The following is a 21,767-nucleotide window of genomic DNA, read 5'->3' on the forward strand; positions in this document are numbered from 1 at the left end:
TTTTTCATTTCCGACCCTATAAAGTATATATATTCTAGATCCTTATAGATAGCGGAGTCGATTAAGCCATGTCCGTCTGTATGTTGAAATCAATTTTCTGAAGACCACAGATATCTTCGGGATCCAAATCTTCAATAATTCTGTCAGACATGATTTCGATAAGTTTGCTATTTAAAATCAGCAAAATCGGTCCACAAATGGCTGAGATATGAGGAAAAAACTTCTATTTTTATATTTGACATTTGCAACGACGTACATAAGACCATAGTAAGTTGGACCTACAATGGGTCAAAATCGGAAAAAAAATATTTTTTTAACCCGAATTTTTTTTTCACAAAAAAAAATAATTGAAAAAACAAAAAAAAAATGTTAAAATTTAAAAAAAAAAAAAATGAAGGTGAAGGGTATATAAGATTCGGCACAGCCTAATATAGCACTCTTACTTGTTTTTTTTAATATGCGATTAAAATAAGTAGTAGTATTAGTGTCTGATCACTTTCTGAAAATAATCAAAATATATGAAACGGTAACAAGTTATCATTAAACACGTTTTATAATCGCCAAATCTGTGGCAAAATATATAGTACATACTATATAAAATGTCCAGTTTAGGAAAAGGGATGACACTTTATTAGGCTTCGACTGTATTTAAATAATTACTAATTAATAGTGTCTATGCTGTATATGAATGGGTATATACAGCATAGACACTATTAACAAACGGTTTAGTCTCTATTTATATTAAGTTTAGACATAAACCACTGTACAATATTAAAGAATGCTCAAATCCAGTTTAGCACGCACGTAAAAACCTTACGATAATGGGTTTTAGAATGCGCTTGAGCTAGCAATTACTGAAACCAAAATTAATATAGGTTGATGTCTAGGCTAAATAAAAAATGCGCTATGGAGGATTAAGATTTAACAAAAGTTTATTTTTTATTTCTTTATCGTAAAACTTATATAAACAATCCATCTTATAAAATATCAAATATCACAGTTTAGTTACAAAGGCAGTTATCAGGCATATGAGTTTTTTGTACATTTTCATATTCAATTTTATTTTGTTTTAAAAATGTTAATTTAAGAGAAAGAAATATTAAAGAAAATAGTAGACTTTAGACAAAAGCACTTATATATATCAAAGAAGATCTAATCTTTTAACTTTAAGAAAATATCCAAAAATATATAAAAAAATAACAAAAGTGAAAAATAGTGAACTGTAAGTTAGCGCTTAGGCAAAAAAAGGTAAATATATTTTATAACTTAACTTAACTATTTAATTAAAACATAACAAAATTCAAGTTTTATTGGTTTCTAATCGAAAAATAAAGTAATTCATTAGGATCATTTCATGTTCAACGTAAATACTAAGAGGCAAAAGGAACTTAAACATATTTAAATATTAAAATTTAAGTGATTTGCAAGGCAATATCCGGTATATAACTAAAATCTAGTTCACCATTGGAAAACGATAATTAATTTTTATCACAAAAGCACAATTGTAATTTATGTAATCTTTTAACATCATCTACATCTTTTTGTCTTTGAAAATACTCTAAAACATGATTAACGCATTTATTACTCTTAATAGTAAAAGTTATTAAATCTTCGGATAGGTTGAAACATAAGGGAGCTTTTTTATTTGCAGGTGTTGATGTTGGCACAGTCTCTTTTCGAAATGATCGCGATGTTGAAGGTATATTGTCATTAACATTAGATTTACTTTTAGATGGATAAAAAACTGTGCTGTATGTACCATGAATATCTTCATGTATTTGTTTCCTGTGACTTTTAGAGTTTTTGATAACTTCTATTGGTTTTAGTAAATCACTTTCCTCATCTTGTTTGTCATAGTCAACTGTTTCATCATCGGATACAATTTCTAATACTGTTATAACTTCCTCCTCCTCTTCCTCCCCCTCCTTTGCAGCATCCTCATCTAGAGGTTCTTGTTCAATTTCTTGTTTATTTCCGTAATGATTTTCATATGCACAAATTTCAGGTTTAGTATTTTTATGTTTATTAATTATTTCCATTAATTCATTTTGTATATCTTCATCGGATTCTTCTATTTCATAAACAAGTTCTATCATTTCACTGTCATCATCTTCCCCAACAGCTGGTGTATTAGTTGTGGTGCTATTTTCTACCTTAGAGGTTTTTTCCGACATCGTATCTAATAGTTTATCATTTTGTTCGATTTTAATTTGTGGACAACTGTAATTACTTAACTCTTTTTTAATCAAACTTCTTTCAATTTCAGTTTTATGCAAATCATCGGATTCTTCTATTTCATAAACAACTTCTAGCTCTTCATCTTCCCCAACAGCTGGAATATTAGTTGTGGTGCTATTTTCTACCTTAGAGGTTTGTTTCGACAGTGTATCTAATAATTTATCAACATTTTGTTCAAGTTTAATTTGTTGACTGTAATTAATTTGACAACTGTAATTATTTAACTCTTTTTTAATCAAACTTCTTTCAATTTCTGTTTTATGCAAATCATTGGATTCTTCTATTTCATAAACAAGTTCTATCATTTCACTGTCATCATCTTCCCCAACAGCTGGTGTATTAGTTGTGGTGCTATTTTCTACCTTAGAGGTTTGTTCCAACAGTGTATCTATTAGTTTATCATTTTGTTCGAGTTTAATTTGTGGACAACTGTAATTATTTAATTCGTTTTTAATTGAACTTATTTCAATTTCAGTTTTATGCAAATCATTTGCATTTTCTTTATTATCAAGACCTTCATCATCTTCGTCTTCAGTGTCCACAATTTTATAGATATCAATGTACTCTGTTTCATCATCCTCCATAAATTCCAATTCTGGATTTATTGTTTGCTCATCTAAAATATTCAGAAATTCTTCAAACTCATCAATTTCATCATCAATTTCATTTTTGATTTGTACTGGTCGAATGTTAGTTCCATTTTCAATATACTCCCAGGATTCCTGTTTAATATTGTGACTTTTTGTATTTTCTCGTTCCAACTCCAGCTTTATGGTCTTCAGGGGTGGAAAATCTGTGAATTTGTTGGTTTTTTTTTAATTGATTATTTTATTATTAAAACAAACACATAATTGTTTTGCAAACTTGCATACAGTGTTAGTGCAAAAGCAAAATTTTAGAAATAAAAAAATATTTATTTACAGTATTGCCATTAGCCAAGGTTATTAATAATTTTATTAATGAATTAAGAGAAAATATTTTCTATTTGATACATATGTATGTAAATAATAAAACAAATATTAGTATAAGCGTAATTAGTATACCCTTCACCATGAGTGATATATATTGTTACCAAGTTGCAATAACGATTTGAAAATGGACTGCAACGGCTGATTGCAACATTCATCATGTTTATAAACATTTCCAGTGCTCGATACTTCTACTTATCAACAATGTTGCTAACATGCTTTTATTAACATTGTTTGTGGGTATGGCAACATTAACTGTTAAAGTTGCTGACATTAAAATTAAAGCTTCTAAAAGCTCTAGTAATAGAACATTCTAGTTTTGTCCGTTATAAGATAGTTCATGAAACTATTTAAATAGTGGCAGCGGATTAGAATAAACATCAACTGCATTATTGTACATTATAAACTGTGTAATTTTAGTGTGTGTATTTCTGAGAATTATAAACGTGTATTTGTATAAAAACACATATCGCTGGCTTAACATGCAAAGGCTCTAAGTCCATATTTTAAAATTTTACAGAAGAGACAAAAAACATTCAAACTTTTTTTTGCGTAAATATTTTTGAATTCTGTAAACGCAATTTTTTTTGTATTTTTCTTTGTTTGCGATGTGCGTAAAAGAAAAATGATAACATAAATTTTTGCCGAGATAAATGGTTTTTTGGACTTAGAGCTTTTTCTATTGCTTAGTTTGTAATTTTTCTATGGACTTAGGTCTTTTTCTTAGAACTTGTCTTTCATTTCTTATTTACTATTTTTTATATCTGGATTACTAAGTCATTAATATAGACAATATTGGTATCTAATGATAGAAATTTGAAAGTACTTTGCCACGATTTATATAAGGCTAAAAGTTTGACCTACAATGGGTCAAAATCTGGAAAAATTTATTTTAACCCGAATTTTTTTTTTTCATCAAAAAAAATTTTTTCCCATAAATTCTTTTTTTAATTTTTAAAAATTTAAAAATATTTTAAAAATTTTTAAAAAATTTAAAAAATTTTTAAGAAGGATATATAATGTTGGTATACACATAAAATTCAACGCAAATAACTTTGATGGCGATCGGTCCATAATTAGTCATAGCTTCCAAATAAGACCCTCTTCCGAAAATTACTTTTTTAAATTTTAAAAGAAAAAAATGGTTGGGCATCTCCAGATAAACAGTGGTTGACAATATATACAATGAAACATTTTCCAAATATTAATACCAACACAAAAAGAAAATTTAATGGTGAAAAAAAAAATTATTTAAAAATTTTGTGAAAACAAAAATTGGTGAAAATAATTTTTTAAAAAAAAATTTGAGAAAACAAATTTTAGTGAAAATTTTTTATTGAAAAATTGTTTGATGAAAAAAAAATAGCAAATGAACCAGGACTATATTAGATATATTGATGTATAAATCATATTTGTAAGTTGGGGATATTCGAAGTTTGATTTCAACAGACTATGACTATAGCGACATAACAGCCGGTTCTACGCACCGGAATGACCCGAGTTCACTCGGCCAAGGGCTGTCAACTCAGCAATCACTGCTGCTACAACAACATATATATTTTATGAGGTCGCAAATGAAAAATGTAGAAATTACTAACGGAATGACTAACTTAAACATATGGGGGATTTCATGTCAAGAGAACCAAATTTTGAGATAGTTCTCTGAGTTAGAGGGGGTAAAAATTTGACATTTTGGCCAAGCAGGTGTTTTTCTCATCCATGTAACTTATTACCTATTGTTCTTAGCAAAATGTGTCCCAAAAAGTTTAGATGAACTTGGGGTCCAGTCTCTTTTTTTAAAGAGTAGTAACACTCAGGCAATTAATGACTATTTATAATTGTGTTACTTTCATCCGCAAGATGAAGAAAAAGGTGGTGAAAGAAAGAGAAAAGCTCTCTTTTTCGTCTTACAAATGTTCTAAATTGCATTTCGATTCATCAGAAAAGAAAATACGAATCCATTGCTATATCGGTCAGTTTAAATGTTCTTTGGCAAATAGTATACGAGTGCACGGTTTTTTTTTAAGAAATAAAAGTTTTTTGCAGGCAAAGCAGTTTAAGAACAGTCTGGTCTTTAAATAATTTCCAATTTTAGAATATTGACAACATCTTGAAGGTAATTTCTTAAATTATCTTGTCTTGGGTTAGTTTTAAGATACTTGTATCTCGAAATTTGTATAAAATTTTTGAAATAGCTGATAAATTAATTGAATATTTATCACCAGGGAAACCGAAAATATGCTCTAAAAAAAGCGTTTTAAGCGCTTTAAATATGCAGTAAAAACTTTAAAATATGCTCTTAAAATTTAAAAAATATGCTCTTAAAAAAACAAACTTTTACATAATGTTTAACCAAAAAAAATTTACTTAAATTTTCAAATAAAAATCGTTGTCTATTGGATCTGAAAACATTTTTATACATAGAAAATGTTCTTTCGACATCAACTAATGTTACAGGAGCAAATTTAAAAGACAATATTTCTTTAACACTTAGAACGGTTAAGTTTGAATTAGAACTAAAATTTTATATTTAGATGGCGCTATTATTAAACTAGTGCTTATTTATTAAAACAAGTAAGAGAGCTATATTCGGCTGTGCCGAATCTTATATACCCTTCACCAAATTATACTTCAAAATAAAAAATTTAAATATTTTTAGATGAACAAAATTTTTTTTTCAGTTTTTTCAATTTTTGGAAAAAAAATTTTTCGAATTGTTTTTTTGATTTTTTTTTAAATTTTAAAAACAAAAATTTTGTTTTTTAAAATTTTTTTTTGGTGAAAAGCCATCTATTTTTTAATTTTGAATTATAAACAAAGGATGTAAAAACCTGTAACACAACAGCGAAAAATAAGTAAGACCAAACTTGTTTTTGATAAAGTCAAAATATGCTATTAAACAGTAAAATATGCTCTAAAAACGCAAAAATATGACATAAATATGCTCTTAAAACAAATATATGCAAAAATATGAATTTAAGGATAAAATATGCAAAAATATGCACTAACAAATCGATGCCAAAATTCTTAAATAGTTCTGGAACGTGTAAATATCTTATCCATGTGCTCATTCGACTCACCAGAAAAAACATGCATTTGCATATTTTGGTTTCCCTGTTTATCACACATAGTTTTTTTTCTTCAATACAGCACTAAAGTAGTTTATTATTTTGGTTTTTACATTTTCTCAAATCTTTACTCTAGCCACTTATAATAACTAATTAAAAAACTTATTGTACGATAAAAAATTACAAAAAGAAATGATAAAAATAAAATAAATACTGATATAACGCTACAACATGATGATTTTTGTATCGTTTTCTTACACAATTTTTTTGTTTTATTCTTCTTTCAGAATTTTAAAAATTTGCATTGTTTTGGCAATGCTAAGAAGTAAAAGCACATTCTAAAATATATTTTTGTTAAACTTTAAATTAAATTTAAAATATTTTAATTGAAAACCTAGTAAATTTGAATTTATCTTAGAAATAAGCAGATGGGGTAAAAGATCATGGCTTTGAAAACTAAAATTACGGAATATAAACTTTGTTTAACTACAAACGAGACAACAAGCAGAGGTAATAATGTTATATGTGAATTGTAAATATAAAAATTAATAAAAATGTTGATTTATGACAAATGTTAATATAAAAACTGTTCAAATGGCAAAATCTTAATCTACAAAAGTGCAAAATTATATATAAAATAATTCTAGTTAATTTGTTAACATAAAACTAAATCAATATACATATATATAATCAAAAGAAAATCACTCACCCATTAATGAAGTCGCATATCTTTTTTCTTTACGGACCGAGACAGGTGAAGAAGGCTCTTTTTTAATTTTAACAATATTATTATAAGCAGCAGTATCATCATTTGTAATGTCTATACACTTGATAGGCGTTTCAATAAAAATCACATCTTCATTACTTTCATTTAATATATGTGTTTCTTGATGTTCCATAGTTCTGCTTGCATCGTTATTTTTATGTTCGGAATTTCCTTCTTTTATGGAGGAACAAGATTTTTGTAGTTTGATTGGGTCTAGATTTATATTTTCAGAGGACTCTATAGCTATTCCATTTAAATCTGCTATTTGTCTCCAGCGTTCTAAAATTTCATTTTGATTTTGTAGTATAAAATGGATGTTTATTAGGCTTATATTAAATGTCTTCTTTATATCCAAAGGATTCTTTACCCGTTTCGAGAGCGATATGACTTTAACCATTTGCTCAAGATTAATAGATTTAATGTTCTGTAACTTATGAGAAAAAATTAAATAAATTATGGACAACTAATTGGAAAGGTTACATGTTTTCGACAAGATGTTTTAGTAGAAATTTTATACAAAATTTGATTGCAAATATGTATGCTAAAATAAATTGTTATTAAACCCACAATAAAATACAGGAAAATGATCCGGACATCCAAATACCTATATGCGATGACATACATATAACACAACTACAAATAGTTTAATGTAGCGCTAAACTGAGCTCCCTATTAGAATAAACACTATAATAATGCGCCACAAAAATTCCAGCATGCACTTTCTTGTTTAGTACCCACATAAAATACTTACCTTATCCATTATATGTTTTATCCCCAGGTGCGGTAAAAGCTTTATTGATTGTGTTTATTAAATATTTAAGTCATTTATAACGAATTTTTTATATTATTAAAAAGATTTTCAGAATTAATCAAAAAATTAAACAAACCCGTAAACAAATTGTTGTAATTGTAGAAATAAAATATGAGTTGGCAATGCGGCCACTACAGAAAGTCTACATAAACAAACAGCTGTAGAGATAAATGTAAACAAAATTATACACTGTAAAAAATAGTTGTGAAAAAAACAGTTGGCTTTCAAACACCGGCTCACATTGAGCAAAACAATTTTTAAATTTTTTTTTCGTAGTGAGAAATTGGAGCTCTTCAAATCAACCAGTCCCTATGGATTAACAAGAAATTTTCAAGTTTGTTTTTTTAAATCCAACGTTGGAAACCGATTTGAAATGGCAAACGGTATTTTAGCTGTAACGGTAATTTTGGTCTGACTTAAATTTATAATAAAATCTACAAGAATTAAAAACAAACTGACGTACATAGGTTATATTAAACATTAAAATATAAAATTTGTATTTGTATTTGTAGCAGCAACGATGGAAGTGATGGTATCGAAGATTTTATTGGTAACGGTATTTTAAAGGCTATTGCAGTTATTTTTTTAACGATATCTTAGCGATAACGGTAGTCAAGCTGCATGGGTATTTTAGGGGTAACGGTAGCTTAGCGGTAGAGGTAGTCAACCTTGGTAAATACATTTTTCCTAAATAGTTGAAATGTTATCATTTGGTTGAAATAATCGAGTTTATTTTGAAACAAAAAAATTAAATTTGACTTTTGAAATCGGCATAAAAAATTCGCTTATATTTTCAAAATAAATTGCAACAAGATTAGTAAAGACACAAGCCAATATTTTATAAGATTTGTTATTATGTAAACTAATTATTCTTTGTATTGTTAATTACACTGTCCTCGAAATTGACACTTTTTTCTGTCAAGCGGTCACCCGGCGGGTTAACTAAATTCGAGTACGCTGAATCCAGTGGTGCTAACCGTTTTCTTAGGTTAGCTCTTGTTTTCGAGATATACCGTTATTTCGGAAATGTAGGAAGTTGTACAACATATTCGTGTAAATCAAAAACGGTATAACTTATTGAATAAACTAAAAAAACGAAATTCCGGAATAAAATTACCTTTAATTAAGATTGAAACTTTTTTTAATCGGCTCAGTCATTTTAGAAGTTAAAACTTTTGGCAAAAAAAAAATATTTTTTTTTAGTTAAATTTCGAAATTTTTGTTTCAAAACGGCAAAACCGTTGCTTTGACCAGGGCGGCTATTTAAAGAAAGACTGAGTCACTATAAGGACCAGACAGTTTTTTTTTTAAATTTACATACAAAATTTGTTTTATAAACCTATAATCAGAGCTTCAAATTAATTAATTAATTAAATTTGAGCTTGATTCACTAACCCCCAGTAACACGAAGTCTGGTTATGTGTTAACTAATAGTTATACTGACAGTTTTCATACAAAAATTATTTTAAACGACAGTATAACTATTAGTTAGCACCTAACCGGACTTCGTGTTAATGGGGGTAAGTAGGTATGTGAACTCAAATGTAAAATTTCCAACTACATTTGCATTAATTGTGCATAAAAGTAAAAAAAAATAAATTTTTTAATTATAAAAAATTCATCCCACTGGTCACATAATAAGCTTATCTATGAAATTTCCCAATAAAAACTTATTTTTCATTGAAAAATGTTGCGTTGAAAAAAGAAGACTAATAAAATTATAATGAGAGGCACAGTTTTTAATATTGTGTAATATGTCAAATATTTATTTCTTTCTTCAATGATTCTACTTCGTCTAGTGACGATATTTTACGTTTTCGAACATTATTACTATGTTTATTACTATAATTATTTCCAAGTTCCCACCATTTCCTAAGTAAATCATCTTGTTCAGCTACAATACCGTATATATCTTCTACACTGAAACATCTCTCCATGATAGCAATTACTGATTTTATAGAGGGATATTCTTCACAATAGTTTAAAACAAGAAGTTTGCGATAAAGTTGCAAGGTATCCGGTAAAATTGTCTAAAATTTATAAATTAACTTAAAATTAAAATATATTTGAGTTAATGGGTAAAAAAAAACTTACATGATTTTTACCATTGACTTGCTTAAAAGCCAACCGCAAATATATTTCACTGTATTCTGGTAGTTTATGATTCGATTGCGTTTTACTGTAAATTCCAAAAGAAAATTTCTTTAAGTGCATTAAATGTAAACAACAAAAATGGAGTTCATTTTACTCACTCCAGCATATTGACATAAGCACTTATTATAGAGTCCCCGGCAAACTTGGTCATTTTTTTTTTAATTATGAATATTTAGTTTTCTTCTATATTTTTGTTCTTTTATTATTATTTTTTTATTTGTTTGTGATTGTGTAGCAAAAATAAATAAACAAAACATGTAAACACCCAATGAATACAAAAAAATCTATAATGATGCCATCTATAAAATTACAAGTCTCCAAAATAGTGTTGGAAAGTGTAAATTATTTAACTGCTTGGGTACAGAGATGTAAAAGTGCATAATTTTTAGAAAATTGGAAAAAATTAGTGGGAAATTTATGTTATTTTAAATCTTTTTGAACTTTTAGAGTAATTTTTATAAAGTTTTAAGAATTTATTTGCTAATTTTATGCTATTTAATAGTTATTATACAAGTATATAAACGAAATTGGATCTGTAGCAACACATATTTTGATTTAAAATAGTTTTCTAAATGTTAAAATGGTGTTCTTGCCAATATCGGTGGTAATAATAAAAATGTTAAGTCATAACCCATAGGAAAATTGTTTGTCACACATGAATTTGTCTAGTGTGGAAAGGAACTTATTATTGACAAAAGGTGTCCAAACAAGAAAAATACATGTGCATACAAGAATTATTCTCTGAGTGAACAAATTGATTTCGTGTCAAGACGTGTCCAGGCGTTATATCTTAATATTATAAGAAACACTATTTTTTTTAACAAATTTCAAAAAGATGCTGCCTATTTTTGTATTGAGGATGTGTTTTTTTCCTCAGTGTAATAGTTTGTTGATAGAATAATCTTAAATTATTTATTGCAATTTCCTTCCTGTTTTATTACTCTAAAAATATATACATTTAAAATTTCCCTAAATAACATTCTAAATTTTCTAGAATCTTAAATATTTTTAGTATACATACTTGAAATTCAGTAAGAAAATGCATACAAGTTTGTATGTATCTTGGAAATCCAGTTCAAACTGGAGTTTGAAACTGCTTTTGCCCTTAACAATCTCTACACTGTCCTGTGACAGTGTATTTATATATTAACGTATTGCAACACTCTTTTTTAAGTCATTATTCTATTGCAGACGCGCAAATTTTGCCGCTGTGTTGTGAAATTTCATTTTGCTGTGCAAAAAACAATTTTTTTCAAATTAATGTTTGTGTATTTTTGTTTATCGTAAATAATAAGTGTAACTCAAATATATATTTATCGAAAGTATTTGTTTAAAAAACCCAAAAGTGTAAAATAAAGAGTGTTTCAAAATGTCTACCATAGAAAGGCTTTCTATACAGGGCATTCGCAGTTTTGGTGGTAACGCTGGTGATGCACAGGTATACATTGTTGTTTTGTATGCAACTCTTTTTTCATTTGCTTTTTTTGGTTTACATACACTATGCTAATGCTAATAATTGCAAACAACAAAAATACAGGTTATACGTTTTAGTTCGCCGGTTACTTTGATTTTGGGTGAGAATGGTTGTGGCAAGACGACTGTCATTGAATGTCTTAAATATGCATTGACGGGCGAATGTCCGCCCGGCAGTGACCGCGGTAAAAATTTCATTCATGATCCCAAGATTTTCAGTCTCACCGATGTCTTGGGACAAATCAAGCTGGAGGTGCGCAATGTCCAAGGAGCGCGACTTTCGATCTGTCGTTCCATGAAGTTGGGCCTGAAGCGTAATAAAATCACCTTTGAAACGTTGGATGCCACTTTGAACTATTTGAATGATGACGATAAGAAGAGCAGTGAATCAATAAGCAAACGTTGTGCCGATGTTGATCTGGTCATGAGTCAATTTATGGGTGTATCCAAGGCCATTATTAATAATGTGTTGTTTTGCCATCAGGAGGATTCCAGCTGGCCTCTGGATGAGCCCAAAAAGCTTAAGGAAAAGTTTGATGCCATTTTCGGCATCACCGAATATAACAAGGCTTTGGATCGTATTATTAAAATGCGCAAAGATGAAATGGAACAATTGAAAATTAAAGGTAAGTAGTAAGTTAGTGTTGTTTTTATGTATAAATTGTACAATATGTCGTCCTTTTCACTATTTATAAAGAATCTGATTTACGGTTTGTGGAGCATTTGAAACAAGAAATGGAGGGAAAATCTTTGGGTCTTCAAAAATATCAACAAAAAGCCAAAACCATTGATGACAATTGTAAATTGTGTGAAGAAGAAATGGCTCCAATTGAGGAGCGTTTGAAGCAAATTCATAAAATTGAATATGATGTGGGAAAATATCAGGCCCAAAAGGTGGAATTGCAAACCAAGTAAGTATCCAAGAATTATTTATACTTTTAATTAAAATTAAAAAAAAATCCTAACAAATTTAAATCAAAGTTGGCCGTTACCGAAATTACATCAAATTTTGGTTACGATTAACTTGTTACATTTACTTGTCTAAAAGAGCTTTTGAAACTATAGATGGAAATATTACACAAATTATAATTTCATTTAAATTAAAGTTTATTTTCTTTTTTTAGAGCATTTAAATGAAATTTTGTTTTAAAAAAGTTTTTTTTTTATTTCAATATTCGGAATTTTCGAACATAATTCGAATCTTTGAACAAAACTTATATTCTGAAACAAAGAAAACTTCGGAAACTACATTGAAAATACTTTTCTCCAAAATTTGTGCGTTCGAAATTGGAAAAATTTAAGAAATTAGCCTAAAATAAAATTAAAATTATTTTTTCAAGAATTATTGTAACAGCTTTCCACAAAATATGCCTAATATACATCGAAAATTTTAAATAATTCTTTATGCGAACTATACTCTAATTTTCAATGAATCGGAAACAGATGAACAGTTAAGTCTAGCACAAATTCAATTTATGCTGTAATAGCTAAAACCCGTTGTTTTTCGCTACCCGTATCGTAATGAAATAAAAGTTTAGAGTTAAACAATTATATGTAAAATGAGTAACTGTTTACTTTGTATGGGAGGTGCCATACCCCTAGTACCGATGCCTCCCAAACTACGTATAGTGATAAGAAATTAATTTGTACAAAGTTTAAATTCTTTTACGATTATAGTTCTTGAGATATTCGAAATTAAGGATTTACATTGTATGGGAGTTGCCACGCCCACTAATACAATACCGCCCATTTTCAGCCAAACTATGTACGGTTATGTAATTGAAGAATTAATAAAAATAATAACAATAAGGGAGATATTTGAGTTAAATTTTATGACTTCCACAACTATAGTTCTTCAGTTATTCGAAACTAACTATTTTGTATGGGAGGGACCATAGCCCATGTTCCGATCCATCCCATTTTTGAGTAAACTTCATGCAGTGATAAGAACTTGATTATAAAGTTTGTAGATTTGTATAAAGTTTGTAGACTGTCACAATTATAGTTCTGCAGATATTCGAAAATAACTATTTACTTGGAATGGGTGGTGTCACGCCTATTTTTCCAATTCCACTGCATTAATTATTTTGGCCTTTTTAGGCTTTGTATTACAAATAAATGAAATAAAATTAAATTAAAAAATTAACATATACAAACAATATGGAAATTCAGAGCGAAAATGTCTCAAAATCGGAAAACATTTTAAATCCAATTTTTATACCCTTCACCTTCGTGAGAAGGGTATATCAATATAAGTTTGTCATTCCGTTTGTAATTTCTACATTTTTCATTTCCGACCCTATAAAGTATATATATTCTGGATTCATGCTTTCGAGAAGTTTGCTATTTAAAATCAGCAAAATCGGTCCACAAATGGCTGAGGAAAAAACCAGGACAACCTCGATTTTTGACCTATATCTGGATTACTAAGTCATTAATATAGACAATATGATATCGAATGATAGATATTTCAAAGATTTTTTTTCACCAATAGTTTTTTTTTTGCTAAATATTAAAAAAAAAATTAAAATTTAAAAAAAAAACAATTCGAAAAAAAATTTTCCCAAAAAATTAAAAAACTAGAAAAAAAAATAAATTTTGTTTACCTAAAACTATGTATTTAAAATTTTTATTTTGAAGTATAATTTGGTGAAGCGTATATAAGATTCGGCGCAGCCGAATATAATAGCTCTCTTATTTGTTTTTCCATAAAAATTAGTTTTTCACCAAAAGTGTTTTAAATTTTTTTCGATGAAAATTAAAATTAAAAAATATAAAACATTTAAAACTCCAAATTAAATAATAATTTTGTTTAAATAATAACCTAATTTCATTAATGGTGTTGTCGGAGGGCATCCATAAATTTTTGGTTGCCAATTTGGCAACAGGAAATGATTGGAAACAGACAACGTAACTTCAGTTCGGTTGCCCATAAAATTCCATTAATATTGCCCACATCGATAACACTTCTTGACTTTTAATATAATACTACCCACAATCATTATTTTCAGACAAAAAAATTGTACTGAACAAATGAACGGACTTAAGAAGAAAATTAAGAAAATGTTCGAAGGTACCATGGAAGAACTAGACACTGAAATATCATCGTTCAACCAGAGAATCTCTGAAAAACGTGTGGAACGCAAAGAAGTTGAAGACAAACTCAAGGGACAGAAAGTGGAGGAGAAGGGAATGCAAAGCAAGCACAATGAAATCGACAAGAAACGTGTTGTCATTCAGCAACAAAAGCAAAAAGAACAAGATTGCAAGCAAAAAAGAGCCGATAAATTGAAAGGTCTCTGTCAGGAATTAAATATACCCATTGAATTTGATTTAATGAATTCGGTCAATGAAATCACTGAGTTGTTAGATGAGATACAAGCAGTTTTAACGTCCGAACAATGTAAGATAAGCGAAACTGTAACACAACACGACAAGGAGGATCAAGAGCGTCAAACTAAAATTGATCAACTTAGAGTTGAGCTAACCAAGTTGCAAGAGTCTGTCTCCACCATGCAAAAGCAGAAAAAAGCCTACGAAAAGGAGTCCGAGCAGATAGAAAAGAATATTTTACAAACAGAAAAAGCCACCCAACAACTTAAAGTGGTTACCGAAAAGCTCAAAGAAACTGAACAATGTTATGAAGAGTCGCTGGCAAAATTCAATCAAAATGAAGTTCGTGAAACTTTAAAGAATGACAAAGAAACCATTAAGAAATTGGAAGCCCAATTTCGTAAAGTAGATGAACGTTTAACATTCCTTAATTCCATATCGAAACTGGTGGCCGAATTGAGCATTAAAGAGAAAGAACTTGAGAAACGTGAAGATGAAATGCGCAAGGTCAAAAGTAAACACAGTGACAACTTCCGCAAAGTTTTCGAAGAAGGCCGCAACATAGAAACAAATTTCCATCGTCACTTAAAAGCGTCCTATGAAAAGTCTCGCATTAAAATTAAGGAATACAATGAAAAATTAAATTCTCTAAAATTGAAGCATCAACGGATTGAGATTAAGCGCAAAAACCTTAAAGATGACTTGCAAAAATGCGAAAAGGAGTTGGAAGATTGCAAAGAGAAAATCTTTGAAAAGTGTCATTCTACGCCCTACGAAGAGATGCTGGCCAAATCGAAGGCCTCAGTCAGTAAATATCAATTGGAACATGGCGCCCAAAAGTCAGCTGAAGTATTTTATAAAAATTATTTGCAAAAGATTGATGAGGAACCCTACTGCCCCTTGTGCCAGAAGTGTATGGACACAGATGAGGTAATAGAAAGATTTTTTTTAATTTTTATTTTCTAACTTCATTAAATATCTTTTTTCTTTAAAGGCCTCTAATCTAACAACGGAATTAACTGATAAAATACAAGATTTACCGCAAAATATTGAAAGAGTAGAGAAGTTACTCAAGGAAGAACAAAAGAAATATGAAAGTTTATTGCACTTAAAGCCAGTCATCGATAAAGTGGCTCGCCTGGAAGCGGAAATACCCCAAAAGAAGGAGGTCCTGAAAACTTTACAAAATCAATTGGCCGAATCCAGCAGTCTGATGGAAAATACACAAACCCTGCTGGCCGACCCCACTACCGTTTTGGATACCGCCAATTCTATGATGGGAGATATGTCACTCTTGGATGAGTCCATTAAAGAATCGAATCGCCTTAAAAACGATATCGAAAAGTTGAAAAGAAAAATGCCCCAGGGCACTGACAGCGACAATGTCTCCATCGATGAAGTACAAGCGGAAAAAACCACAATTTCTGCAGAATTGGAGGAGAAACGCAAAGAGTTGGAAAAGAATCAGCAATATTATGAAAAGAATATGGATGCTCTTAATAAATTAAGAGAATTGAAAAATTCGTAAGTAGTTAAACTATTTAAAAGGTTACAATTTATGCAGTTTTATTTTTTTTAATTAGTTTGAAAGATCAGCAAATAAAACTACAAGAAGGCATACAAAATCTACCCCAACTTAAGGAACGCAAAAGCGAACTTAGTAACCTGTTAGTTACCATGCTGGCCGAAATGCAAGAGAAGCAAACAAGAGTTGCCCCCTTAAAGCAGCAACTAAGTGCAGCCAATTCGGAAAAATCCCAGCTGAAGGAGAAGAATCGCGTTAAAATTAATCAAATGCAAAAGAAACTGGATAATTTTAGAAGAATGGATCATGACATTAATAGGTAACTCTATCATTCATATATATTTGTTGAAATATTTCCTTAAACAAATAGTATATTTAAAGGCTGGACAACGAAGTTTTGGATTACCAACAATTAAACTTGGATCATAAATTAAAAGAGAAAGAGGAGGCCCTAACTGCCAGCAAAGAGGAACTTAAGAAAATAGTAAGTAAAATTTAACTATATTCGTCAGTGCCGAATCTTATATGTATCATTCACCAACTAAAAAATTTAGTAATTACAAACGGAATTAAGTGAATTTAACACTGACAACTTGTTTGCTTTTTCAGGCTCAAACCATTTCCGAGACCACTGAAAAGTTGGATGCCATTAAAGTGGAAATTGCAAATCAAGAATCTATGGATCGTGACTTTAAAGACAATCGCGAGCTGAAAATATTGGAGGAAAAACAAAAAGATTTAAATGTTAAATATGAGGCCCTCTGCGAAGAGCTGGGCAAATTAGATTTCTCCACTGTCTCCAAAGAGAAATCAGAGTTAACGAAAAAGCGTGACAAGATCACCGTACGTAAAGGTGAACTATTGGGTCAGCGAGGTGAGGTCAAGCATCAAATACAAAAACTTGAACGTGAGTTGGCCGAACCGAAATACCGCGATTCGCTGGTAAATTATCGTCGCATCTTCTATGAAGTACAGTTGACCAAGAAAGTGGTCAATGATTTGGGTCAGCATCGTGTAGCTTTGGAATGGGCCCTCATGCAATTCCACACCGAGAAAATGCAAGAAATCAATCGTTTGATACGTGAATATTGGCGCCTTATTTATCGTGGCAATGACATTGATTACATACAAATTCAAACGGAAGAGGGCAAAGATTCTGCCTCACCCATGGATCGTCGTCGCAGTTATAACTATCGTGTTATACAATCGAAAAACAATTCGGAAATTGAGATGCGTGGTCGCTGCAGTGCCGGTCAAAGAGTTCTGGCCTCGCTCATCATACGTATGGCTCTGGCCGAGACCTTCAGCAGTAACTGTGGTGTTTTGGCCTTGGATGAACCCACCACCAATTTGGATCGCATGAATATTCTGTCATTGTGTGACGCCCTCAATCGCATTGTCGAAGATCGCCAGGCTCAATCCAACTTCATGTTGATCATAATCACTCACGATGAAGCCTTCATTTCCACCTTGGGCAAAATCAATAGCTATCACCGCGTTTTCCGTAATGATGAGTGCAAATCGGTAATACGTCGTGTTGAAGTAGCCTAGATGTCCGTTCTGTCGTACGTACATACAACATACAAATATGCGTAGTGGTAAGCAATGTCAAAGTATAAAAGTTTTATTTATGTGAAAATAAACGGATAGAGATCTAATTAATTTTATTCAAAACTTTTTGTTCATTTACACAATCTAATAGCTTTTGCTTAATACGATTTTGATGAAATCTGGGTAATTTTAGGGTAGATTTCAGCATGTTTTCAAAGTATTCTTTTAAGATTGTATCATCCTCATCTTTATCTAATAACACTAATTTACTACACTTATTAACTTGCTGTTGCTGTTCTTCATTTTCATGAAGTAGTTCCTTTTTTTGTGATGGTTGAAGATCATTGTCAAGCTTTGCGTTGTGTTCATTTTTCCTATCGACTTCTGCCTCAATGCCATCTATTATCAAATCTATTTCACTGGGCGTTATTTCCATGCGATTTCCGCCATTAGTGTTATGTTTGCTAGCTGCATATTTAACGTATGGCACCACAAATTCCAATTCTTTGTAGAAGGACCAATCGGTTAATTGTACGTATTTATCTTCGGGATTATCGGTGACGGGTATATAACGTCGTATTTTCTTTTGGGAGACACTATCCAGATGCTGGCGCAGATAATTGATTAACGAACGCCATTTGCATTTTGCGTCTTCAGCTAAAAGTAAACGAAAATAAAAAGAAAAAAATAAGCTGGAATTAAATTATGTGTTTTTAGTGATAAAAGAAATTTTTGGTTGGTTGGATTTGTTACACTATGCTCGTGTTGCAGTTGTTTTAACAGGTCCGTCGATGTTCGAAATACTGCTCCAACCCGCTCTAAATTTTACCAGAATCATACGATTACCAATCGTCAATTACGCTAACTATTCCGAATCAATATAAAAGATGGCATTGACTAATTTATGGAATCAATACCCATGATGTCTTCTGTGAACTACATATGAGATCTGTACAAATGACAACAGGACAACCAAGGAGGTTCAAACGTTGATTTAGTTGGCACGCGGTAAATTAATAGAGGCTGTCTGAAATTACCCCTAGCTATCTTCGTTTCGGCAAATGATCTGTGATAATGCTGAATGGCTTTGTTATATTTTTAAAGTTGTTAAAAGGCAGGCATTACGGCTGTTTTAAAGCCAACTGTATGAGTAAACACCACCAATCATTAATAGAAGACCGCTTGCAGAAACCGGAATGTACCTGTCCCGGATAACAAAAGAAGATTTAACAACAGAATGGGTTTATCGTTTATTTTCATAAAACTATGAATAAACAAGTTAGAAAGAAATAATACCATACACTAAGTAAAAGACCAAATTATTTTTCTTTTAAAATTTCAATAATTTATATTTTTGAGTGAGTTTCGGAAGTGGGCTTTATATGGGAGCTATGACCAATTATGGACCGATCACCATGAAATTAGGTCGTGTGATTTATGTCTATATTAAAGTTAACTATGTTGAATTTTTTGTGTATACCAACATTTGTAAGCGATTTATGCACGTTAAAGTGATTTTCGGAAGCGGGTCTATATGGGAGCTATGACTAATTATGGACCGATCGTAACAAAATTTGGTGACATGAATTTTGTATATATAAAACTTATTTGTAGCGGAATTTGTGGAGATATATATACAAATTAAACATTTATGACCGATAAAGGTGAAATAATGGACCGATTTCAGCCAGTTTCAATAGGCTTCGTCCTTGGGCCGAAAAAATAATATGTACCAAATTTGATCGAAATATCTTAAAAATTGCGAGCTGCATTTTCTACCCTACCATTAATAATCTTGCATATCCAAGATCAAATGTAAACATCATCAATATAAAAACATTTATGTTTCCCGCTAAATTGTATACCTATTTTTAGAATTGCTTTAAGTCCACTGTAAAAGCTTTTGTTTACCATTCTATATGTATGCATTTTTTTTTATATGTACGCTCATTCATACTCACTCTTCTCAAATCCCGACTCTTGTGCAATTGTATCCCAAATTTGTTGTTTCTCATGACGATGTAAAAATGGCGTACGCAAAAATTCATTTTTGTACAGGCGAGGATGTTTACCAACATTTTGTATAAGAGTTATACGTTGATCTTGCGCTCGAGGAGTTGCTTGTTGTGGTTGATATTTTACGGTAGATGTTTGTTTACGAGACATTTTTATGTGTGTGTTTAAATAAAACAAAATAAATAAAAGCAGCCAAACAACCCTCCTCACCACATGAAGAATACAAATGAACTAATCCAAAACAAATACATAGTATGTATAGAATTGTGTTGTTGTTGGTGTTCTTATGTGTTTATAAAATGAACACGTTCATTTTAACAACTTTAGTTAATTCAGCAAAAGCTTTATTTATATTAACAAAGCTTTCAAGCTCAAAAACAATGGGATGGTATTTGATTTGTGCAAAGCTTAAAAGCTTGAGAACTTTTTTTTTTATAAATAAAATGGCGGAATAAATGAATTGCTTGTTAGAAATGTAGAAGAAATGAATTTGTTAGATATTTTTCAAACATTGAACAAAAGAGTAAGATAGAGAAGTAGGTAAAAAGAAAGTGCTAAGATAAAGGAAATAGATTAATATGTATTTTTATATATGTATAGAACAGTGTATGTACATTTGGCTGGGTCGAATTGTATGGACGATAAAAAAGTAAAAAATCGTATAGCAGAAACGCAATCTACGGAAAATTCTAAGAAAGTTTCCTCAAGAAACCATAGGTCTAAAATGAAATCCTATCTTCCGCATTTCGACTTTTATCCAATGATATTTCAGTATACATATTTGTTTTAATAGTTTTTTTATTGGATAAAAGTCGAAATACGCAAGATAGGATTTGATTTTAGACCTACGGTTTCTTGGGGAAAATTTGTTAGAATTTTCCGTAGAATGCGTTTCTGCTATACGATTTATTATGAAAAAAATCTACCCAGCTTAATGTACATATTTTTTTTTAACAAACACAAACTGCGAAGCGTTTTGCTTGTCTACAGATAAACCCAGAGTCTCTGGCGGGAATCGAACCCGCAACCCTCAGATTGATAGTCCAGCACACTAACGTGTAGTCTATCTGGGCACCCGAAACTGACTTGATTTATTAATAACGATTCAATACGGCATATTACATTTATGTATACAATTTTTAACTTATGCTATCAAAAATATCGACAGTCGAAAATCGAATTTAGTTCATAATAGGCACCATAAGTGCACTTAATGGGGTGTCATGTTGTTGTAACAGTTCGACTGTGACCGATTGTTCTTTCCTGGGGAAAAAACTTTCGGTTTGTACCTACAGCTGTCGCTGAGTTGACAATCTTTGGCCGAATATTATTCGGTTCGTTCCGGAACGGAGATCCAATTGTCGTGGGAACGTGGGTATGAGGTGTCATCGGGGTCACAGCTGATTATTGAACAATAACGCTAAAATGTCAAACTACACATATACAAATATTCGCTTGAACGCTTTTATGCCAAACTCCACAAAAAGAAAGAGTTCGCCTATATTTCCTTGTATTCGCCTCTCAGTGTGAATATAATAAGGTGACAGCGCCACGACACAAGTACTAGGCAAAAACATCATCCGTTTGTATTTAAGAAAACCTGCAATCAAGGCGTATTTATAGAAGGTGACCTCAGAAGAACAGCTGATTATTATACCCTTCACCATGAGTAAAGGGGTCAATTGACCCATTTGGATTATAGTGAGACTGGTCCAAAGTAGTCAATGCAGTGGATTCACATAATGGAGAGTCAGTTACCTTACTAGCTACCTAACTGGTAAGTTGTTCATCAGCTACATATTAAGTAATTTGAACATGTAAGATAAATAAACGTTTAAAGTTACTTTTAAGGTTACTTTTGGTT

The 21,767-nt window shown here is 30.6% G+C and overlaps 4 protein-coding genes across 4 annotated transcripts; 1 reads left to right on the forward strand and 3 right to left on the reverse strand.

Moving 5' to 3' along the window:
* Positions 1–1,478: 1,478 nt before the first annotated feature.
* LOC135955402 (glutamic acid-rich protein-like) lies at positions 1,479–7,800 on the reverse strand. The gene is made up of 3 exons (XM_065505753.1): positions 7,792–7,800; positions 6,984–7,470; positions 1,479–3,031 (listed from the first exon to the last, which is right to left on the reverse strand). The coding sequence occupies exons 1-3, from the start codon at positions 7,798–7,800 to the stop codon at positions 1,479–1,481; spliced, it is 2,049 nt and encodes a 682-aa protein (XP_065361825.1).
* Positions 7,801–9,587: 1,787 nt separating this feature from the next.
* On the reverse strand, positions 9,588–10,258 carry LOC135955833 (uncharacterized). The gene is made up of 3 exons (XM_065506198.1): positions 10,104–10,258; positions 9,946–10,030; positions 9,588–9,881 (listed from the first exon to the last, which is right to left on the reverse strand). The coding sequence occupies exons 1-3, from the start codon at positions 10,154–10,156 to the stop codon at positions 9,609–9,611; spliced, it is 411 nt and encodes a 136-aa protein (XP_065362270.1). The 5' UTR covers positions 10,157–10,258; the 3' UTR covers positions 9,588–9,608.
* A 931-nt stretch (positions 10,259–11,189) lies between these two features.
* rad50 (DNA repair protein rad50) lies at positions 11,190–18,010 on the forward strand. The gene is made up of 8 exons (XM_065505642.1): positions 11,190–11,443; positions 11,543–12,104; positions 12,176–12,389; positions 14,490–15,741; positions 15,806–16,335; positions 16,395–16,655; positions 16,718–16,820; positions 16,946–18,010. Exons 1-8 carry the CDS (start codon positions 11,375–11,377, stop codon positions 17,885–17,887), a joined length of 3,933 nt encoding a protein of 1,310 aa, XP_065361714.1. The 5' UTR covers positions 11,190–11,374; the 3' UTR covers positions 17,888–18,010.
* LOC135955300 (uncharacterized) lies at positions 17,984–20,075 on the reverse strand. The gene is made up of 2 exons (XM_065505645.1): positions 19,849–20,075; positions 17,984–18,544 (listed from the first exon to the last, which is right to left on the reverse strand). Exons 1-2 carry the CDS (start codon positions 20,051–20,053, stop codon positions 17,991–17,993), a joined length of 759 nt encoding a protein of 252 aa, XP_065361717.1. The 5' UTR covers positions 20,054–20,075; the 3' UTR covers positions 17,984–17,990.
* Positions 20,076–21,767: the final 1,692 nt, after the last annotated feature.

The sequence above is a fragment of the Calliphora vicina genome, chromosome 3 (assembly GCF_958450345.1).
Source record: "Calliphora vicina chromosome 3, idCalVici1.1, whole genome shotgun sequence".
Lineage (NCBI taxonomy): Eukaryota > Metazoa > Arthropoda > Insecta > Diptera > Calliphoridae > Calliphora > Calliphora vicina.